A 20,512-nucleotide genomic window follows, 5' to 3' on the forward strand; every position below is an offset into this window, starting at 1 on the left:
GAGATTTTCCCCTCCAAACACACACTGATTCACTGATTCAAATTATGTGCCCCATAATTGATATTTTATTATTATTATTATTATTATTATTATTATTATTATTATTATTATTTTTATTTTCGACCTCAGCAACCCATTTGTTGCTGTGTGAGGACAGAAACAAATGAATATGAATATGAATAATACATTTCAACCTAGAACAGATTGTTTTCACATATAATAATTGTGTCAGTTGTGTCTTCTCTGTGCATTTTGATGTGTCTGAAGAGGCTGAATATAAAATGATTGCTCCACACCCAGAAAGTGCCCTGTCATTGTAGTTTTTTGTACAATAAATATTTGATTGAAAATCATTCACAATTCAAGTAAGAATGAAGTATATTCATATTTTATTCGCGTGAAATCTTAAATAACATTTAAAAGCATCAACACATTTGAAATATTCAACATTACAAACAAAAATATAAAAAAGTTATATAGCTTTCACTGACTGGAAAAGACAATTATTCACATATAAAAACATTCACATTCACATTTTTTATATAAAAACACAAAAAGCATGATATAAAAACACACACTATAAAAATATTGATATACAAAATGCACAGATGTTTAGCATCATTATATTTTAGAAAAACACATGATACTTAATGTATTTATATTTTCCAATATTGGAATTTCAGTGTTTAATTAGAAAATGTTAGTACTTCATTTGATTTCCATGTGGTAACATAGTGGTTGCACAGATAAGCCATTTCTCCCAAGGAAACTTGCTCATGCTCGCCATGAATGGAACTTCTGTCTACTTACTACTACCGAATTAATCCGTTTGAATGTTTTGGTACATAATATGCTGTCCCAGCATGAATGCTTAGCATTTTGTAAAACGAATACTAAAGCAAGAAAAGAACAGAAGAGCACACGTTATAATTCCAAGACGTTGGCAGGCTATAACCAAAACTAGGCTACTGCGCCGCATAACATACAAGTTTGATACAAGTTATTATGAAAATAAATCGGTTTGCGGCTGCATATTTTTAAACATGGCAGTTGAAATAAAACACTGCAAGTAGTCGACCAATCAGAAATTTTCAGCGCTTGCGCCCCACCCCAAAGGTTCCGGTACTTTTGGAAGGTACTACCCCCCGAGCAGGAACTTTTTTGGGGGTAAAATAAAGCCCCCGGAACTAAATTTAGACCCTAGTTCCTGCGGTCGAGTTCCTCAAAAGGTTCCTAGTTCCGGGGTAAAGTTCCTGCGGTGGAAACACGGCTTTAATGAGACACTTCATTCCAGGTTCCTGAAAAGGCAGTCATACAACAGTTATTACATAAATGCACTGAAAGGACAGTTAGTAAAAAATTTCCATAAAATGATCTACCACAAGACAACATCAGTCAGGCATATATCAGTGAACAATGATGAAAGTTTTCCCTACCCCTTCTTCTTTTGTTCATCCTTGATGAAGTTCTTGGCAAACCGGGACTTTGGATTCAAGCACTTCTGTTCTCCACTTGCTTTCAAGGTAGCACTGAATAGGCATAGAAAACGCAACCGTTGGCAATGCTTGTCTATGAATGCAATTATAAGTGATTCTCTGAGAGTAGATTTTCAAACTTGAGAGGGAAGGTCATTGTAATATCCTTACATGATCTCCAGGTGCTGGCAGGATAAGCTGGGAGACAACACCTCGACCTTCTCAATCAGTTTGGGTTTAATGAAGTTCATGCCAGTATCCATGCACTGACACCGACCCCTGAGAGATGTCTCCATGCCTTGAGGGGGAAAAACAAAATGTTTATCTCCATTATTTTGTTCTGAGACACTCCAAAGGAATAGTGTGACTGTGAATTTGAATTTCAAAAATAGAAAGATTTAACAGAAATCCCATCCCCATTAATATTCAGCCAGTTTAAAGATTCATTTTTTTATCTGCAGGAAACCTATCCTCATGCAGTCTACAGTGAGCTTTTTTGAAGCATACAGTTAGATTTGTCCAAGAACTTGATTTCTTGAATAGTCTATTTATTTATTTGACATATATTACCTATAACATCTACGAACAGCAGGCAGGCCAGCAGGATGAACACAGCCGATCTCATGGTTCTTGCAGTTGGGGTTTCTCTTCTTTGTGGGTTCTGACAGCTGAAGAAATGAAGTTGTGACTGATTGAAGGGTTCAGTTCTGTATTTATATGATTTGCGCGGGGCGGATCCTATGATGCAACTCTGATCTGGCTCAGTGCCACGAGAGGGTTTTCCCCTTTTGCAGCTCACTGCACTGGTTCTTCTTTCATAAAACTTATTTATCAGCAACTCTCAAGTGAAGATTCTATGATTTTTTATTTGTTTACTTTTTTCACGTGGGGATTTTGAAATACAAGAGAGCAGTAGAGAGAGAGAGATAGTGTGTGTGTGTGTGTGTTTGTGTGTGAGAGAGAGAAAGAGAGAGTGAAGCATACATAATATATTTCAACAACAGCTTCAAATGACCATTTCACTGAAATAATGCGAATACCATTATCAATTTACCTGTATCCACCGTACCCATCAATCACTCAAAGAGTATATTTTCAGAAATAAAAAGTACTTTCAATTTCAATGGACAGGTTATGCTTGACTCCTGAACATTCATGATGAAGTATCGAAGATCAGTGTACAATTATTTAAACTTGAAGTCAGTATAAATAATTGGTTTATTTTCAATGTTGAGAGACAAGATGAATGGAGTTAACTATTATTTTTACATCAAAATTAAAACCATTGAATCAATTACCAACCAGGTCTAGTTTGACTGGCTTTATCGCATGCATATTCCTATGTATACATATTGATGTTGCCCATACTTTTTGTCATTTGTTTTGTTTGACCATGTCCGCACAATATAGTTAACTGTATTCCCAATCAAGATGTATGTTGGTTTGTGCAGAGCGGATCCTATGATGCAACTGTGATCTGGCTCAGTGCCACAAGAGGCACAAGTTTCCCTTTTTCTGCTCAGGTCACTGTTTCGATGTCTGATTTCTCGGAAACATGTCCTGTGTGGAAGTTAAGAGACTTTTACTTTCATGAAACATTGCACAGAAGCATTTTAAAGTGTACATATAACACAGTACACAATTTTCAAAATCCTAACAATGAATCTCTCATTTAATGTCTATCTTTTAAAAATGAATGTATAATGCATATGCATATATGCATGTATAATGGAGTTAAAATGTCAGTTTTGACATGAATCATGTCTCTCTCTCTCTCTCTCTTTTTTTTTGGGTGTATGTGTGCTTGAAGTGTGGGCAAGGGGCGGGGGGGGGGGGGGGGGTGTTCCTGCAATTTGCCTTATGACATAAGTCCACTGTTCAGAAATTTTTGTTCATCTTTTATTCTTTTGCAAAACTCATTGAAGAAAATTCATATTGAGGTCAACCTCTAGATTGTCCCGTGTCAATGAAAGACGATCTTCTCATGCTTTTCAGAAGTGAAACCGGTCAAACCAGGCTTCTGCGCCCTCCAGAGGAAAAGGAAGGAAATTTTTAGGAAGGTGGTGAATTTAACGGCAATCCCCCTTTTCAATCCACACGCTTTGCGCATACACGGAACGGAAACCGAAAGTAGAGAAAGATGCGCAGTGTTCACCGGGCTCGACAGAATTCATTCTTAGCTTCCGTTTGCTGTCAAATCTGAGCCTAGCTTTTTTTAGCGGAAAAGTCTGGCAACGTCACCAATAACAAAAAATGGACTCACTAAACGGTGTTTGTGAATGAAACGGTAACTAATTTATTTGTAAGACGAAGAAAAGGACCCATTTATTGTATTCTACCCATACTATGCAATGAGAACATAATATCTCTGAAGGCAGTTCAGTTAAATTGAAGTGAATCTGAAATTGACATTCTGGTGTAACTTTCACAGACCTGAAGCAACTAGGCACACAAGGACAAATAAATCAAAGGCAGTGTTGAATGGGGGTGTATTTTTATTACTTTTTTCTAAATAATACTTTAAATATGAGGACTCTCACTTCAGTGAAGAGTCAGGTCTTGAGTGCCCTTGAGTGGCATATCATATTGTTTTTGTGAGAGTGAATATTGTTACCGCCTTTTACTATTTGCTGTGCAAGTACATGGTGTGATAGATTTATGTTACAACTATAGTGTGTATACTTACTGGTAACCGTTGTTTGTACACAATTTACAGTTCTCCTTGGGTATTTTCTTCAGTGTCTCTGCCAGTTGATTGCACTGAGACCTCTCGTTAGTTATGTATAGAATAATAATGACTGTGAAGCTGTGTATTGTGGATTGCCACCCTACTGAACTATTGTTCATTATTTTTACTTTCTTGTGTAAAAAGAGCACTGTCATATTCTACTACTTCTGTCAGTTCAACCATGAAAATGGGGATTTCACTTTAAAGTCTTAGCAAGCATGAAAATGTTTTAACTGATTTTACAACTAAAATGTATCCTTAAATAGCTGGACAGAAATAATTATACATCCTTTGACTAAAAATGCTATCTTTCAAAAGCCCTAATTTCAATTAGTTTATATATTTGCACACAGTTTCAAAAATATGCTTGCAAATACACTAACATTTTCAAATACAATATTTTTAAATAATAATGTCCTGTTTCCTTTTTCATTAGTTTAATTGAATGCTATTGAAATGCATGAAATACTATTTTGACCCAGGTCTGTTGGAACTAAAGCAAAATTTACTGAGTTTATTTAAGTGGGAAGGGTATATAGACACCGTGGTTTCAGCACCAGTGGCCACAAACTGCATTTTTGTGGTGTTTGAACTCTAAATCAGTCCCTGATTAAAGATGAATACGGAACACTAGCTTTGCTATTGCCCTCCAAGGCCATATTTGAACATTCCTGCTCTAGCTGATCATTTTCAATATCTTTGTGGATGTCACTGCCCTTCTAGAGACCATGACCAACTGTAACACCACCATACCGCTATGTATGTATGAGCACAGGAGGCAGTGCTACTAGATTGTGAAACTTTGAACATTGCTGTTTGTCTGCTTTTATAGTATGTTAAATGTTGAAATTTTGTTGTGTCTGTAATCGACTGCTGCTTTCTTGGCCAGGTCTCTCTTGAAAAAGAGATTTCTAATCTCAATGAGACTAACCTGGTTAAATAAAGGTTAAATAAAATAAATAAAATAAATGAATATTCAGAGCTTGAGGCTCAGTGACATTTTCCCCTTTGGGTCATTTAAAATAAATTATTTATTATATTTTTCTATTATTTTTCCATTTGTTTCTTTTGTGTCCAAAATGTTGGAGTTAGTGTGCAAACTTTCAGACCACTTATGATTTCACACTCAGAATGTCTGAGAGCAGATGGAAAAGATGTTTTTTTAAATCTGGTGCTCCTTCTGAAGTAAGTATCTGCTTTCTTATGAAACTTGAAAAAACATGTTTTATTTGAATTACTTTTTTTATTGTTTTCAAATCCAATTCAGAATGAAAACATACTTTGAAATAAACATAGAAGAACACATTTTATTTACAACAAAATCAGTGCCTCAAATATATCAAAACATGTTACCAAACATTAGTAGACAATGCAATATAGGATTACTTCCCTGACAGGTTAAATTGACAAGATTTCCATTATTAGGACATAACAGCAAAACAACTTTTACAGACTGTCATAAAAGACAACAAAAAGACATCAAAAACAAAATGAAAAACAATGTTTATTGCACCTTTATAAAGTAGTTATACATTTAATAAATTAGGAAACCAATTTAAATAATACAACTATGACACGTCTTCATATAACCTTAGATATGTGAATGCATTCATATGCAAGATATTTCAAAACATTTCCGCTTCTATGACCCCACTCAGAGGGAACTGGCAGTTCTATTGGGGAATGCAAGCCTTCTTCTGCTTCATGATGAACTCCTCAACAGACTCCTGAAATGAAAGTCATAAGCTTGTTAGTTTTCTATCACTCACAGGAGTGAAATAAGTGGACAGTTTTGGTGGTTGAAGGCAATCATCATCCCAGAGGTTCCCAATTATGTTCCTGGAGATCTACCACCCTGACTGTACAGTGGGTTTTCACTCCAGCTCTAACACGGCACACCTCATACACCAGCTAGAGATGAGCATCTAATGAGTGGAATCAGGTGGAATTGAAAACACACACGATCGATCTCCAGGAACTGGGTTGGGAACCATAGTCCCTGCCATCATGCAACTTTAGCTGTAGCTATACAGAATAAAGTTAGATGTTCATTTATTCAGTTAAAGTGTGTAGATCTGAATAATTATGTAGTAAATACCCATCGGCAGTTGAGCTCTTCTGCCTTTGTGCATTCTTGATGAAATTCCGAGCAAACTGGGACTTTGGATTCAAGCACTTCTGTTCTCCACTTCCTTTCAGGGTTGCGCTGAATGAGCACAGAAAGAGAAGGTAGAATAATTAGAATCCTTGTTTGTGAGCACATTTAAAATTATGATTGTCGTCATACTGTAGGTCTATAACAGTGAATAGCATTATAATATCCTTGCACGAGCCTAACAGAAGATATATCATCATCGTATCCTTACATGAACTTAACAGAGAATAACACCATAATGTCCTTACACAAGCTCCATGTTCTCACAGGATGAGCTGGGATAATACACCTCTATCTTCTCAATCAGTTTGGGAAGAATGAATTTCACGCCAGCATCCATGCAATAACATCGACCCTTCGGAGACTGCGACATGCCTTGAGAGGATAAAAAAAAATGAACATGTGAAGCATGTCAAAAAATGTCACATCATATTGAGATTGGGAGCACTATTCGCAAGCATCTCTTGGATAACTGCAAACACAGTTACAAAAATACCCCCAATATTAAGCTCTCAATAAAAACTGAAATCTAGAATTCCTTTCATGTGTATGTCGTCTTGGACTACAGAACAGACACTAGTTGTTAATAAAACAAGATTAATTCCAAAATTTTGAAGCCTTGTAATGACATCAAGGTTAAGATTCACCCAGCAACTCGGCACACAAAAAACATCCGCCTTTTAGAAATTCTTGAAAACTATTTGAAATATATTACCTTTAACATCTACGAACAGCAGGCAGGCCAGCAGGATGAAAGCAGCTGATCTCATGGTTCTTGCAGTTGGGGTTTCTCTTCTTTGTGAGTTCTGACAGCTGAAGAGATGAAGTTGTGAGTGATTGGGGTTCAGTTCTGTATATATATGGTTTGCGCGGGGCGGATCCTATGATGCAACTCTGATCTGGCTCAGTGCCCGATGAGGATTTTCCCTTTTGCACCTCACTGCACCGGTTCTTCTTTTATAAAACTTTCATTTCTCGGAAACACGCTCTGTGCAGGAATGAAGATGCTTTTACTTTTATGCCACAATGCACAGTAGCTTTATACCTTTGATTGGACTGATGCCCGTTAACTTGGCTGTGTTTTGCCTTCAAATAGGACTGTAAATATAGTGTGTAAGGCTTCATCTTGTTTTCTCCTTTGTCGCTCACTTCACTGCTTCTTCTTTAATAAAAGTTACATAAGTTGAATAAATTTCCCATTTACCAGCAACTCTCAAGTGAAGATTCTATGATTTTTTATTTGTTTGTTTTTTTCATGTGGAGATTTTGAAATACAAGAGAGCAGTAGAGAGAGAGAGATAGTGTGTGTGCGTGTTTGTGTGTGTGAGAGAGAGAGAGTGAAGCATACATAAGATTCATGATGAAGTATCCAAGATCAGTGTACAATTATTTAAACTTGAAGTCAGTATAAATAATTGGTTTATTTTCAATGTTGAGAGACAGGATGAATGGAGTTAACTATTATTTTTACATCAAAATTAAAACCCTTGAAACAATTACCAACCAGGTCTAGTTTGACTGGCTTTATCGCATGCATATTCCTATGTATACATATTGATGTTGCCCATACTTTTTGTCATTTGTTTTGTTTGACCATGTCCGCACAATATAGTTAACTGTATTCCCAATCAAGATGTATGTTGGTTTGTGCAGAGCGGATCCTATGATGCAACTCTGATCTGGCTCAGTGCCACAAGAGGCACAATTTTCCCTTTTTCTGCTCACGTCACTGTTTCGATGTCTGATTTCTCGGAAACATGTCCTGTGTGGAAGTTAAGAGACTTTTACTTTCATGAAACATTGCACAGAAGCATTTTAAAGTGTACATATAACACAGTACACAATTTTCAAAATCCTAACACTGAAGCTCACATTTAATGTCTATCTTTTAAAAATAAAAAAAAATTGGTGGTATTCCCATCCATACTCACATTATGGTCACAGGGGATTACACACTACACAAGCCATGCTAAAGATTGGTGATAAAATCTGTTTGATATAGTTGCAAGGTTTGTAGGCTATCTTAAGACTGGACTGGGAGAGGTGCAGTTGAGTCTCTGACCATCTAACCGTAAAAGACCATCAAGCATGGGTGCTGACAGCGATTAAGACCTTAAAAATCACAAACATCATGACTAAAATTGCTGCAGTGTATTCTAGGCGTAATACTCTAGTCGTTATATCAAAATAATATGCATGTAAAATGGAGTTAAGATGTCAGTTTTGACATGAATCATGGTTTTTTTTCTCTCTCTCTTTTTTTGGGTGTATATGTGCTTGAAGGGTGGGCAAGGGGGTGGGCGGGGGGGGGGGGTGTTGCTGCAATCTGCCTTATGACATAAAAGTCCACTGTTCAGAAATTTTTGTGCATCTTTTATTCTTTTGCAAAACGCATTGAAGAAAATTCATATTGAGGTCAACCTCTAGATTGTCCCGTGTCAATGAAAGACGATCTTCTCATGCTTTTCAGAAGTGAAACCGGTCAAACCAGGCTTCTGCGCCCTCCAGAGGAAAAGGAAGGAAATTTTTAGGAAGGTGGTGAACTTAACGGCAATCCCCCTTTTCAATCCACACGCTTTGCGCATACACGGAACGGAAACCGAAAGTAGAGAAAGATGCGCAGTGTTCACCGGGCTCGACAGAATTAATTCTTAGCTTCCGTTTGCTGTCAAATCTGAGCCTAGCTTTTTTTAACGGAAAGGTCTGGCAACGTCAGCAATAACAAAAAATGGACTCACTAAACGGTGTTTGTGAATGAAACGGTAACTAATTTATTTGTAAGACGAAGAAAAGGACCCATTTATTGTATTCTACCCATACTATGCAATGAGAACATAATATCTCTGAAGGCAGTTCAGTTAAATTGAAGTGAATCTGAAATTGACATTCTGGTGTAACTTTCATAGACCTGAAGCAACTAGGCACACAAGGACAAATAAATCAAAGGCAGTGTTGAATGGGGGTGTGTTTTTATTACTTTTTTCTAAATAGTACTTTAAATATGAGGATTCTCACTTCAGTGAAGAGTCAGGTCTGGAGTGCCCTTGAGTGGCATATCATATTGTTTTTGTGAGCGTGAATATTGTTGTCGCCTTTTACTATTTGCTGTGCAAGTACAAGGTGTGATAGATTTATGTTTGACAACTATAGTGTGTATACCTACTGGTAACCGTTGTTTGTACACAATTTACAGTTCTCCTTGGGTAGTTATGTACAGAATAATAATGAGAGTGAAGCTGTGGATTGTGGATTGTCACCCTACTGAACTATTGTTAATTATTTTTACTTTCTTGTGTAAAATGAGCACTGTCATATTCTACTACTTCTGTCAGTTCAACCATGAAAATGGGGATTTCACTTTAAAGTCTTAGTAAGCATGAAAATGTTTTAACTGATTTTACAACTAAAATGTATCCTTAAATAGCTGGACAGAAATAATTATACATCCTTTGACTAAAAATGCTATCTTTCAAAAGCCCAAATTTCAATTAGTTTATATATTTGCACACAGTTTCAAAAATATGCTTTCAAATACACTAACATTTTCAAATACAATATTTTTAAATAATAATGTCCTGTTTCCTATTTCATTAGTTTAATTGAATGCTATTGAAATACATGAAATACTATTTTGACCCAGGTCTGTTTGAATTAAAGCAAAATTTACTGAGTTTATTTAAGTGGGAAGGGTATATAGACACCGTGGTTTCAGCACCAGTGGCCACAAACTGCATTTTTGTGGTGTTTGAACTCTAAATCAGTCCCTGATTAAAGATGAATACGGAACACTAGCTTTGCTATTGCCCTCCAAGGCCATATTTGAACATTCCTGCTCTAGCTGATCATTTTCAATATCTTTGTGGATGTCACTGCCCTTCTAGAGACCATGACCAACTGTAACACCACCATACCGCTATGTATGTATGAGCACAGGAGGCAGTGCTACTAGATTGTGAAACTTTGAACATTGCTGTTTGTCTGCTTTTATAATATGTTAAATGTTGAAATTTTGTTGTGTCTGTAATCGACTGCTGCTTTCTTGGCCAGGTCTCTCTTGAAAAAGAGATTTCTAATCTCAATGAGACTAACCTGGTTAAATAAAGGTTAAATAAAATAAATAAAATAAATGAATATTCAGAGCTTGAGGCTCAGTGACATTTTCCCCTTTGGGTCATTTAAAATAAATTATTTATTATATTTTTCTATTATTTTTCCATTTGTTTCTTTTGTGTCCAAAATGTTGGAGTTAGTGTGCAAACGTTCAGACCACTTATGATTTCACACACAGAATGTCTGAGAGCAGATGGAAAATATGTTTTTTTTAAAAATCTGGTGCTCCTTCTGAAGTAAGTATCTGCTTTCTTATGAAACTTGAAAAAACATGTTTTATTTGAATTACTTTTTTTATTGTTTTCAAATCCAATTCAGAATGAAAACATACTTTGAAATAAACATAGAAGAACACATTTTATTTACAACAAAATCAGTGCCTCAAATATACCAAAACATGTTACCAAACATTAGTAGACAATGCAATGTAGGATTACTTCCCTGACAGGTTAAATTTACAAGATTTCCATTATTAGGACATAACAGCAAAACAGCTTTTACAGACTGTCATAAAAGACAACAAAAAGACATCAAAAACAAAATGAAAAACAATGTTTATTGCACCTTTATAAAGTAGTTATACATTTAATAAATTAGGAAACCAATTTAAATAATACAACTATGACACGTCTTCATATAACCTTAGATATGTGAATGCATTCATATGCAAGATATTTCAAAACATTTCCGCTTCTATGACCCCACTCAGAGGGAACTGGCAGTTCTATTGGGGAATGCAAGCCTTCTTCTGCTTCATGATGAACTCCTCAACAGACTCCTGAAATGAAAGTCATAAGCTTGTTAGTTTTCTATCACTCACAGGAGTGAAATAAGTGGACAGTTTTGGTGGTTGAAGGCAATCATCATCCCAGAGGTTCCCAATTATGTTCCTGGAGATCTACCACCCTGACTGTACAGTGGGTTTTCACTCCAGCTCTAACACGGCACACCTCATTCAACAGCTAGAGATGAGCAGCTAATGAGTGGAATCAGGTGGAATTGAAAACACACACGATCGATCTCCAGGAACTGGGTTGAGAACCATATTCCCTGCCATCATGCAACTTTAGCTGTAGCTATACAGAATAAAGTTAGATGTTCATTTATTCAGTTAAAGTGTGTAGATCTGAATAATTATGTAGTAAATACCCATTGGCAGGTGACCTCTTCTGCCTTTGTGCATTCTTGATGAAATTCCGAGCAAACCGGGAATTTGGATTCAAGCACTTCAGTTCTCCACTTCCTTTCAGGGTTGCGCTGAATGAGCACAGAAAGAGAAGGTAGAATAATTAGAATCCTTGTTTGTGAGCACATTTAAAATTATGATTGTCGTCATACTGTAGGTCTATAACAGTGAATAGCATTATAATATCCTTGCACGAGCCTAACAGAAGATATATCATCATCGTATCCTTACATGAACTTAACAGAGAATAACACCATAATGTCCTTACACAAGCTCCATGTTCTCACAGGATGAGCTGGGATAATACACCTCTATCTTCTCAATCAGTTTGGGAAGAATGAATTTCACGCCAGCATCCATGCAATAACATCGACCCTTCGGAGACTGTGACATGCCTTGAGAGGATAAAAAAAAATGAACATGTGAAGCATGTCAAAAAATGTCACATCGTATTGAGATTGGGAGCACTATTCGCAAGCATCTCTTGGATAACTGCAAACACAGTTACAAAAATACCCCCAATATTAAGCTCTCAATAAAAACTGAAATCTAGAATTCCTTTCATGTGTATGAAACTACAGAACAGACACTAGTTGTTAATAAAACAAGATTAATTCCAACATTTTGAAGCCTTGTAATGACATCAAGGTTAAGATTCACCCAGCAACTCGGCACGCCTTTTAGAAATTCTTGAAAACTATTTGAAATATATTACCTTTAACATCTACGAACAGCAGGCAGGCCAGCAGGATGAAAGCAGCCGATCTCATGGTTCTTGCAGTTGGGGTTTCTCTTCTTTGTGAGTTCTGACAGCTGAAGAGATGAAGTTGTGAGTGATTGAAGTGTTCAGTCCTGTATTTATGTGATTTGCGTGGGGCGGATCCTATGATGCAACTCTGATCTAGCTCAGTGCCATGAGAGGGATTTCCCCTTTTGCAGCTCACTGCACCGGTTCTTCTTTCATAAAACTTTCCCATTTACCAGCAACTCTCAAGTGAAGATTCTATGATTTTTTATTTGTTTGTTTTTTTCATGTGGAGATTTTGAAATACAAGAGAGCAGTAGAGAGAGAGAGATAGTGTGTGTGCGTGTTTGTGTGTGTGAGAGAGAGAGAGAGTGAAACATACATAAGATTCATGATGAAGTATCCAAGATCAGTGTACAATTATTTAAACTTGAAGTCAGTATAAATAATTGGTTTATTTTCAATGTTGAGAGACAAGATGAATGGAGTTAACTATTATTTTTACATCAAAAATTAAAACCCTTGAATCAATTACCAACCAGGTCTAGTTTGACTGGCTTTATCACATGCATATTCCTATGTATACATATTGATGTTGCCCATACTTTTTGTCATTTGTTTTGTTTGACCATGTCCGCACAATATAGTTAACTGTATTCCCAATCAAGATGTATGTTGGTTTGTGCAGAGTGGATCCTATGATGCAACTCTGATCTGGCTCAGTGCCACAAGAGGCACAATTTTCCCTTTTTCTGCTCATGTCACTGTTTCGATGTCTGATTTCTCGGAAACATGTCCTGTGTGGAAGTTAAGAGACTTTTACTTTCATGAAACATTGCACAGAAGCATTTTAAAGTGTAGGCTACATATAACACAGTACACAATTTTCAAAATCCTAACAATGAATCTCACATTTAATGTCTATCTTTTAAAAATGAATGTATAATGCATATATGCATGTATAATGGAGTTAAAATGTCAGTTTTGACATGAATCATGTCTCTCTCTCTCTCTCTCTCTCTTTTTTTGGGTGTATGTGTGCTTGAAGTGTGGGCAAGGGGCGGAGGGGGGGGGGGGGTGTTCCTGCAATTTGCCTTATGACATAAGTCCACTGTTCAGAAATTTTTGTTCATCTTTTATTCTTTTGCAAAGCTCATTGAAGAAAATTCATATTGAGGTCAACCTCTAGATTGTCCCGTGTCAATGAAAGACGATCTTCTCATGCTTTTCAGAAGTGAAACCGGTCAAACCAGGCTTCTGCGCCCTCCGGAGGAAAAGGAGGGGATTTTTAGGAAGGTGGTGAACTTAACGGCAATCCCCCTTTTCAATCCACACGCTTTTCCCATACACGGAACGGAAACCGAAAGTAGAGAAAGATGCGCAGTGTTCACCGGTCTCGACAGAATTCGTTCTTAGCTTCCGTTTGCTGTCAAATCTGAGCCTTGCTTTTTTTAGCGGAAAAGTCTGGCAACGTCAGCAATAACAAAAAATGGACTCACTAAACGGTGTTTGTGAATAAAACAGTAACTAATTTATTTGTAAGACGAAGAAAAGGACCCATTTATTGTATTCTACCCATACTATGCAATGAGAACATAATATCTCTGAAGGCAGTTCAGTTAAATTGAAGTGAATCTGAAATTGACATTCTGGTGTAACTTTCACAGACCTGAAGCAACTAGGCACACAAGGACAAATAAATCAAAGGCAGTGTTGAATGGGGGTGTATTTTTATTACTTTTTTCTAAATAATACTTTAAATATGAGGACTCTCACTTCAGTGAAGAGTCAGGTCTTGAGTGCCCTTGAGTGGCATATCATATTGTTTTTGTGAGAGTGAATATTGTTACCGCCTTTTACTATTTGCTGTGCAAGTACATGGTGTGATAGATTTATGTTACAACTATAGTGTGTATACTTACTGGTAACCGTTGTTTGTACACAATTTACAGTTCTCCTTGGGTATTTTCTTCAGTGACTCTGCCAGTTGATTGCACTGAGACCTCTCGTTAGTTATGTATAGAATAATAATGACTGTGAAGCTGTGTATTGTGGATTGCCACCCTACTGAACTATTGTTAATTATTTTTACTTTCTTGTGTAAAAAGAGCACTGTCATATTCTACTACTTCTGTCAGTTCAACCATGAAAATGGGGATTTCACTTTAAAGTCTTAGCAAGCATGAAAATGTTTTAACTGATTTTACAACTAAACCGTATCCTTAAATAGCTGGACAGAAATAATTATACATCCTTTGTCTAAAAATGCTATCTTTCAAAAGCCCAAATTTCAATTAGTTTATATATTTGCACACAGTTTCAAAAATATGCTTGCAAATACACTAACATTTTCAAATACAATATTTTTAAATAATACTGTCCTGTTTCCTTTTTCATTAGTTTAATTGAATGCTATTGAAATGCATGAAATACTATTTTGACCCAGGTCTGTTGGAACTAAAGCAAAATTTACTGAGTTTATTTAAGTGGGAAGGGTATATAGACACCGTGGTTTCAGCACCAGTGGCCACAAACTGCATTTTTATGGTGTTTGAATTCTAAATCAGTCCCTGATTAAAGATGAATACGAAACACTAGCTTTGCTATTGCCCTCCAAGGCCATATTTGAACATTCCTGCTCTAGCTGATCATTTTCAATATCTTTGTGGATGTCACTGCCCTTCTAGAGACCATGACCAACTGTAACACCACCATACCGCTATGTATGTATGAGCACAGGAGGCAGTGCTACTAGATTGTGAAACTTTGAACATTGCTGTTTGTCTGCTTTTATAATATGTTAAATGTTGAAATTTTGTTGTGTCTGTAATCGACTGCTGCTTTCTTGGCCAGGTCTCTCTTGAAAAAGAGATTTCTAATCTCAATGAGACTAACCTGGTTAAATAAAGGTTAAATAAAATAAATAAAATAAATGAATATTCAGAGCTTGAGGCTCAGTGACATTTTCCCCTTTGGGTCATTTAAAATAAATTATTTATTATATTTTTCTATTATTTTTCCATTTGTTTCTTTTGTGTCCAAAATGTTGGAGTTAGTGTGCAAACTTTCAGACCACTTATGATTTCACACTCAGAATGTCTGAGAGTAGATGGAAAATATGTTCTGAAGTAAGTATCTGCTTTCTTATGAAACTTGAAAAAATGTTTTATTTGAATTACTTTTTTTATTGTTTTCAAATCCAATTCAGAATGAAAACATACTCTGAAATAAACATAGAAAAACACATTTTATTTACAACAAAATCAGTGCCTCAAATATACCAAAACATGTTACCAAACATTAGTAGACAATGCAATGTAGGATTATTTCCCTCACAGGTTTCCATTATTAGGACATAACAGCAAAATAGCTTTTACAGACTGTCATAAAAGACAACAAAAATACAGCAAAAACAAAATGAAAAACAATGTTTAATGCACCTTTATGAAGTAGTTATACATTTAATAAATTAGCCAACCAATTTAAATAATACAACTATGACACGTCTTCATATAACCTTAGATATGTGAATACATTCATATGCAAGATATTTCAAAACATTTCAGCTTCTATGACCCCACACAGAGGTAACTGACAGTTCTATTGGGGAATGAAAGCCTTCTTCTGCTTCATGATGCATTCCTCCCCCGGCTCCTGAAATGAAAGTCATAAATCTTGTCAGTTTTCTGGGTTGGGAACCATATTCCCTGCCATCATGCAACTTTAGCTGTAGCTATACCGAATAAAGTTAGATGTTCATTTATTCAGTTAAAGTGTGTAGATCTGAATAATTATGTAGTAAATACCCATTGGCAGGTGACCTCTTCTGCCTTTGTGCATTCTTGATGAAATTCCGAGCAAACCGGGACTTTGGATTCAAGCACTTCAGTTCTCCACTTCCTTTCAGGGTTGCGCTGAATGAGCACAGAAAGAGAAGGTAGAATAATTAGAATCCTCGTTTGTGAGCACATTTAAAATTATGATTCTCGTCAAACTGTAGGTCTATAACAGTGAATAGCATTATAATATTCTTACAGGAGCCTAACAGAAATACCATCATCGTATCCTTACATGAACTTAACAGAGAATAACACCATAATATCCTTACACAAGCTCCATATTCTCACAGGATGGGCTGGGATAATACACCTCTATCTTCTCAATCAGTTTGGGAAGAATGAATTTCACGCCTGCATCCATGCAATAACATCGACCCTTCGGAGACTGCGACATGCCTTGAGAGGATAAAAAAATGAACATGTGAAGCATGTCAAAAAATGTCACATCATATTGAGATTGGGAGCACTATTCGCAAGCATCTCTTGGATAACTGCAAACACAGTTACAAAAATACCCCCAATATTAATCTCTCAATAAAAACTGAAATCTAGAATTCCTTTCATGTGTATGTCGTCTTGGACTACAGAACAGACACTAGTTGTTAATAAAACAAGATTAATTCCAACATTTTGGAGCCTTGTAATGACATCAAAGTTAAAATTCACCCAGTAACTCGGCACACAAAAAACATCCGCCTTTTAGAAATTCTTAACTATTTGAAATATATTACCTTTAACATCTACGAGCAGCAGGCAGGCCAGCAGGATGAACGCAGCCGATCTCATGGTTCTTGCGGTTGGGGTTTCTCTTCTTTGTGGGTTCTGACCGCTGAAGAGATGAAGTTGTGAGTGACTGAAGGGTTCAGTTCTGTATTTATATGATTTGTGCGGAGCGGATCCTATGATGCAACTCTGATCTGGCACAGTGCCACGATAGGGATTTTTGCAGCTCACTTCACTGGTTCTTTTTTAAAAATAGAACTTTCATTTCTCCGAAACACGCTTTATTCCGGAATTAAAATGCTTTTACTTTCTTGCCACAATGCACAGAAGCTTTCAAATACATTTTAATACACTGATTGGATTGATGGCCACTAAATTGATATTATTTTGCCTTCAAATAGGACTGTAAATATGTAAGGGTTACTTACAATTTTTTATTTGACCTAAGTAAATTATTTGGTGGCAAAATGAACTGGTGCACAAATCCCAGCCATGTCACCGCCTACTCCATATTTTACATCTCAAAACTTCAGTACAGAACCCAATGATCAATTTGAAATGGACATATATAATTTTAAAAAATCAAACAGAGCGTTGATTGTTTGTCAGTGAAAATTCCTCCATGCAATCTAATAAGCCGGCGCTGATTGGGGAAATGCATTGATTTCTGAGAATAGGCTGACCTTCAAGTCTTTCCCACACTATCCCGCCTCCGCTGTCATTCTGGTAGGAATTGAAGGGAATCAGAAATGAAAGAAGGGAAGAAAAGGGGAAGAACTTCCACTTTCTCATTCTCTTAGAATGTCAGGAATCCTGGAATTCCCCTAGAGAATTATCATTCATGACCAAAGTGTCACAGCTGCAATTCATGTATAAACATCAGTGTTTTTAGTGTAAGCAAATTCACAATTCCATTGTTTTGCCTTTAAAATATATATATATATATATTCTGTTTCAAAATTGATTTTGCATAACCTGATACTGAATCCTTCCTGCATAAAACTGAAATAAAAGGATTTATAGTTTTTATTTTATATTTATGTTGGACTGAGTTCATATCAAGTATTTTATTGTTGCTCTTGCAAATGTACTGCTTTTGCTCAACACTACATTACATTACATAAAATTCATAAAAATCATTAATATCAAATATCAAAAACCCTTCAGGTCACTCATATTCATGGTCATTGAGTTGCCTAATTATCTGTACTTTATCATCTCACCAAATAGGTCTTAAAGATATAACGTTAAACTCACACATTTTATCACTGAAATTTGTATTTATTCCATATCTTGAAATCCAATTTTTTGAGTATTCTGTTTTCTAAATACATTTCTCTCATTGTGCATTAAATATAAATAAATAAATAAATAAATAAATAGTTTAGGAAAATCCCTCTACCTTAATCAAGTTCTGCTTTTTTACAATACCAGTCAGCAGTATTTATTCTTATAGCTTACAACTGAGAGAGACTGGCGCTGGTGTTTCTGGTTTAGGAGAGACTGCCCCTGTTGTTTATAGGCTGAGAGAGGCTGACGCTGGTGTTTCTGGGCTGAGAGAGACTGGTCCTGGTGTTTCTGGGCTGAGAGAGACTGGTCCTGGTGTTTCTGGGTTGGGCTGAGAGAGACTGGTCCTGGTGTTTCTGGGCTGAGAGAGACTGGTCCTGGTCTTTCTGGGCTGAGAGAGACTGGTCCTGGTCTTTCTGGGCTGAGAGAGACTGGTCCTGGTGTTTCTGGGTTGGGCTGAGAGAGACTGGTCCTGGTGTTTCTGGGTTGGGCTGAGAGAGACTGGTCCTGGTGTTTCTGGGCTGAGAGAGACTGGTCCTGGTGTTTCTGGGTTGGGCTGAGAGAGACTGGTCCTGGTGTTTCTGGGCTGAGAGAGACTGGTCTTGGTGTTTCTGGGTTGGGCTGAGAGAGACTGGTCCTGGTGTTTCTGGGCTGAGAGAGACTGGTCCTGGTGTTTCTGGGTTGGGCTGAGAGAGACTGGTCCTGGTGTTTCTGGGTTGGGCTGAGAGAGACTGGTCCTGGTGTTTCTGGGCTGAGAGAGACTGGTCCTGGTGTTTCTGGTTTAGGAGAGACTGCCCCTGGTGTTTCTGGGTTGAGAGAGGCTGGCCTGTGGTCTCTGTTTCATTGCTCCCTCTGGATCTATTTACCAGCACCCCTAAAACACAGTGAATTTGGAAACTGGGTACTGCTATATCTATACTACATCTAACACTATATCCTCAAATACATCTGCTTTTTTTAAACCCTGTATCCTCAATCCCAATCTTTCAATTGCTATTGAACTGAACATGTACGTTCATTTTTCCTAAGACTGCGTTGTGACACCGATGACTTGCCACCAACTACTTCTTTCATTAAATTTTTGGTTTATTAAATATTTTTTGGCAAATGCATATGTATGTACGCATACCTGTATGCATCATTTTAAAAAGTAATCTGGAACTCATGAAGTTACTGGTGAACCCTGGTGCCTGTGTATTTATGTGTGTGTACCTGTAGGCTTGTCTCTCACCTGTTACTGGCAGAAGTCCCAATTTTTCTGTGTGATGGATTTTTTCAGTCTTCAGCAGACCAGTTTTTTTAATTACTGCTGCCACTGGCCCGTGCGGCATGTAGATCCACTAGGCACCTGCAAGGGGCGACAGAGTCAACAAGAAGTCAAACAGCTACTACTCGATATTAGGGCAATTATGGTTGGAGAAGAAACCCGCACACAACAAGGAATGCCTGGACTTGGGGGTGAGAACCCTAGGATTACACCATAGTACAACATTTTATAGAGGGACACAAGAACAGTTCTTAGCTGTCACAAATTAGGATATCAATACTTTTAGTGAAACATGTTGATGACCATGCCTGTTACATTAAAACTGAGCAGCTGTTGGCATGAAAGCCAGAAATTTATGAGACCACCCTTGCCCACCTCTGATCTATGGCCAGAAATTTGACCTGCTGCCTTGTTGAAAAGTACCACGTTGAAAGTCACTGAGCTCTTCAGTATGACCCATTCTAAGGCCAATGTTTGTCAATGGAGATTGCATGGCTGTATGCTTGATTTTATGCACCTTTTAGCAATGGGTATAGCTGAAATAGCCAAAACCACTAATTAGAAGGGGTGTCCACATACTTTTGAAAATGTCGTGTACTTCAGCAAGTATGTGGTAGGCCTAATGTTTGGCCTGCAGCAGCCCTCTCTCCTGATGTCCGCGATGAAGCAGTGTAGGCTAAAGAGACTCCGGAGAGTTGCTGTTGATCAGATGTAATACAGTTGATAAATAATAATTTTTGAAGAACACTGAGGGTGAAAGATGAGGAATGCAAAAGCTGTACCCATGACAACTGTTCTTAGACACACCTGCTCTGTATGCTCAATTATAAGGGCCCCCTGCTCTGTGCAGTTGCTTGTCAGAGCAAGCTACACTTTGCAGTTTGCTGTAAGGGCTGGATGCTCTGCGCAGTCAGTTTTAAGGGCTGGTTGATCGGCTGAGCTGGATGTTCTGCGCAGATGACTCTTCCGCAGACTTGGCCTTCTTGCCCCTCTTCCA

The 20,512-nt window shown here is 37.2% G+C and overlaps 1 protein-coding gene across 8 annotated transcripts; it reads right to left on the reverse strand.

Annotated features, from left to right (window-relative positions):
* Nucleotides 1-609: 609 nt before the first annotated feature.
* Nucleotides 610-17,296, reverse strand: LOC118212107 (C-X-C motif chemokine 11-6-like). 8 transcript variants are annotated; one of them, XM_035389714.1, is made up of 4 exons: nucleotides 16,970-17,275; nucleotides 1,647-1,773; nucleotides 1,437-1,529; nucleotides 610-1,298 (listed from the first exon to the last, which is right to left on the reverse strand). In XM_035389714.1, the coding sequence occupies exons 1-4, from the start codon at nucleotides 17,022-17,024 to the stop codon at nucleotides 1,286-1,288; spliced, it is 288 nt and encodes a 95-aa protein (XP_035245605.1). In that variant the 5' UTR covers nucleotides 17,025-17,275; the 3' UTR covers nucleotides 610-1,285. The 8 variants fall into 8 exon arrangements, with proteins under 8 accessions (XP_035245605.1, XP_035245603.1, XP_035245602.1 ...); XM_035389712.1 differs by lacking the exon at nucleotides 16,970-17,275 and adding an exon at nucleotides 12,370-12,471; XM_035389711.1 differs by lacking the exon at nucleotides 16,970-17,275 and adding an exon at nucleotides 7,074-7,173.
* Between the last annotated feature and the right edge of the window lie 3,216 nt (nucleotides 17,297-20,512).

Source organism: Anguilla anguilla, chromosome 14 (genome assembly GCF_013347855.1).
Source record: "Anguilla anguilla isolate fAngAng1 chromosome 14, fAngAng1.pri, whole genome shotgun sequence".
Lineage (NCBI taxonomy): Eukaryota > Metazoa > Chordata > Actinopteri > Anguilliformes > Anguillidae > Anguilla > Anguilla anguilla.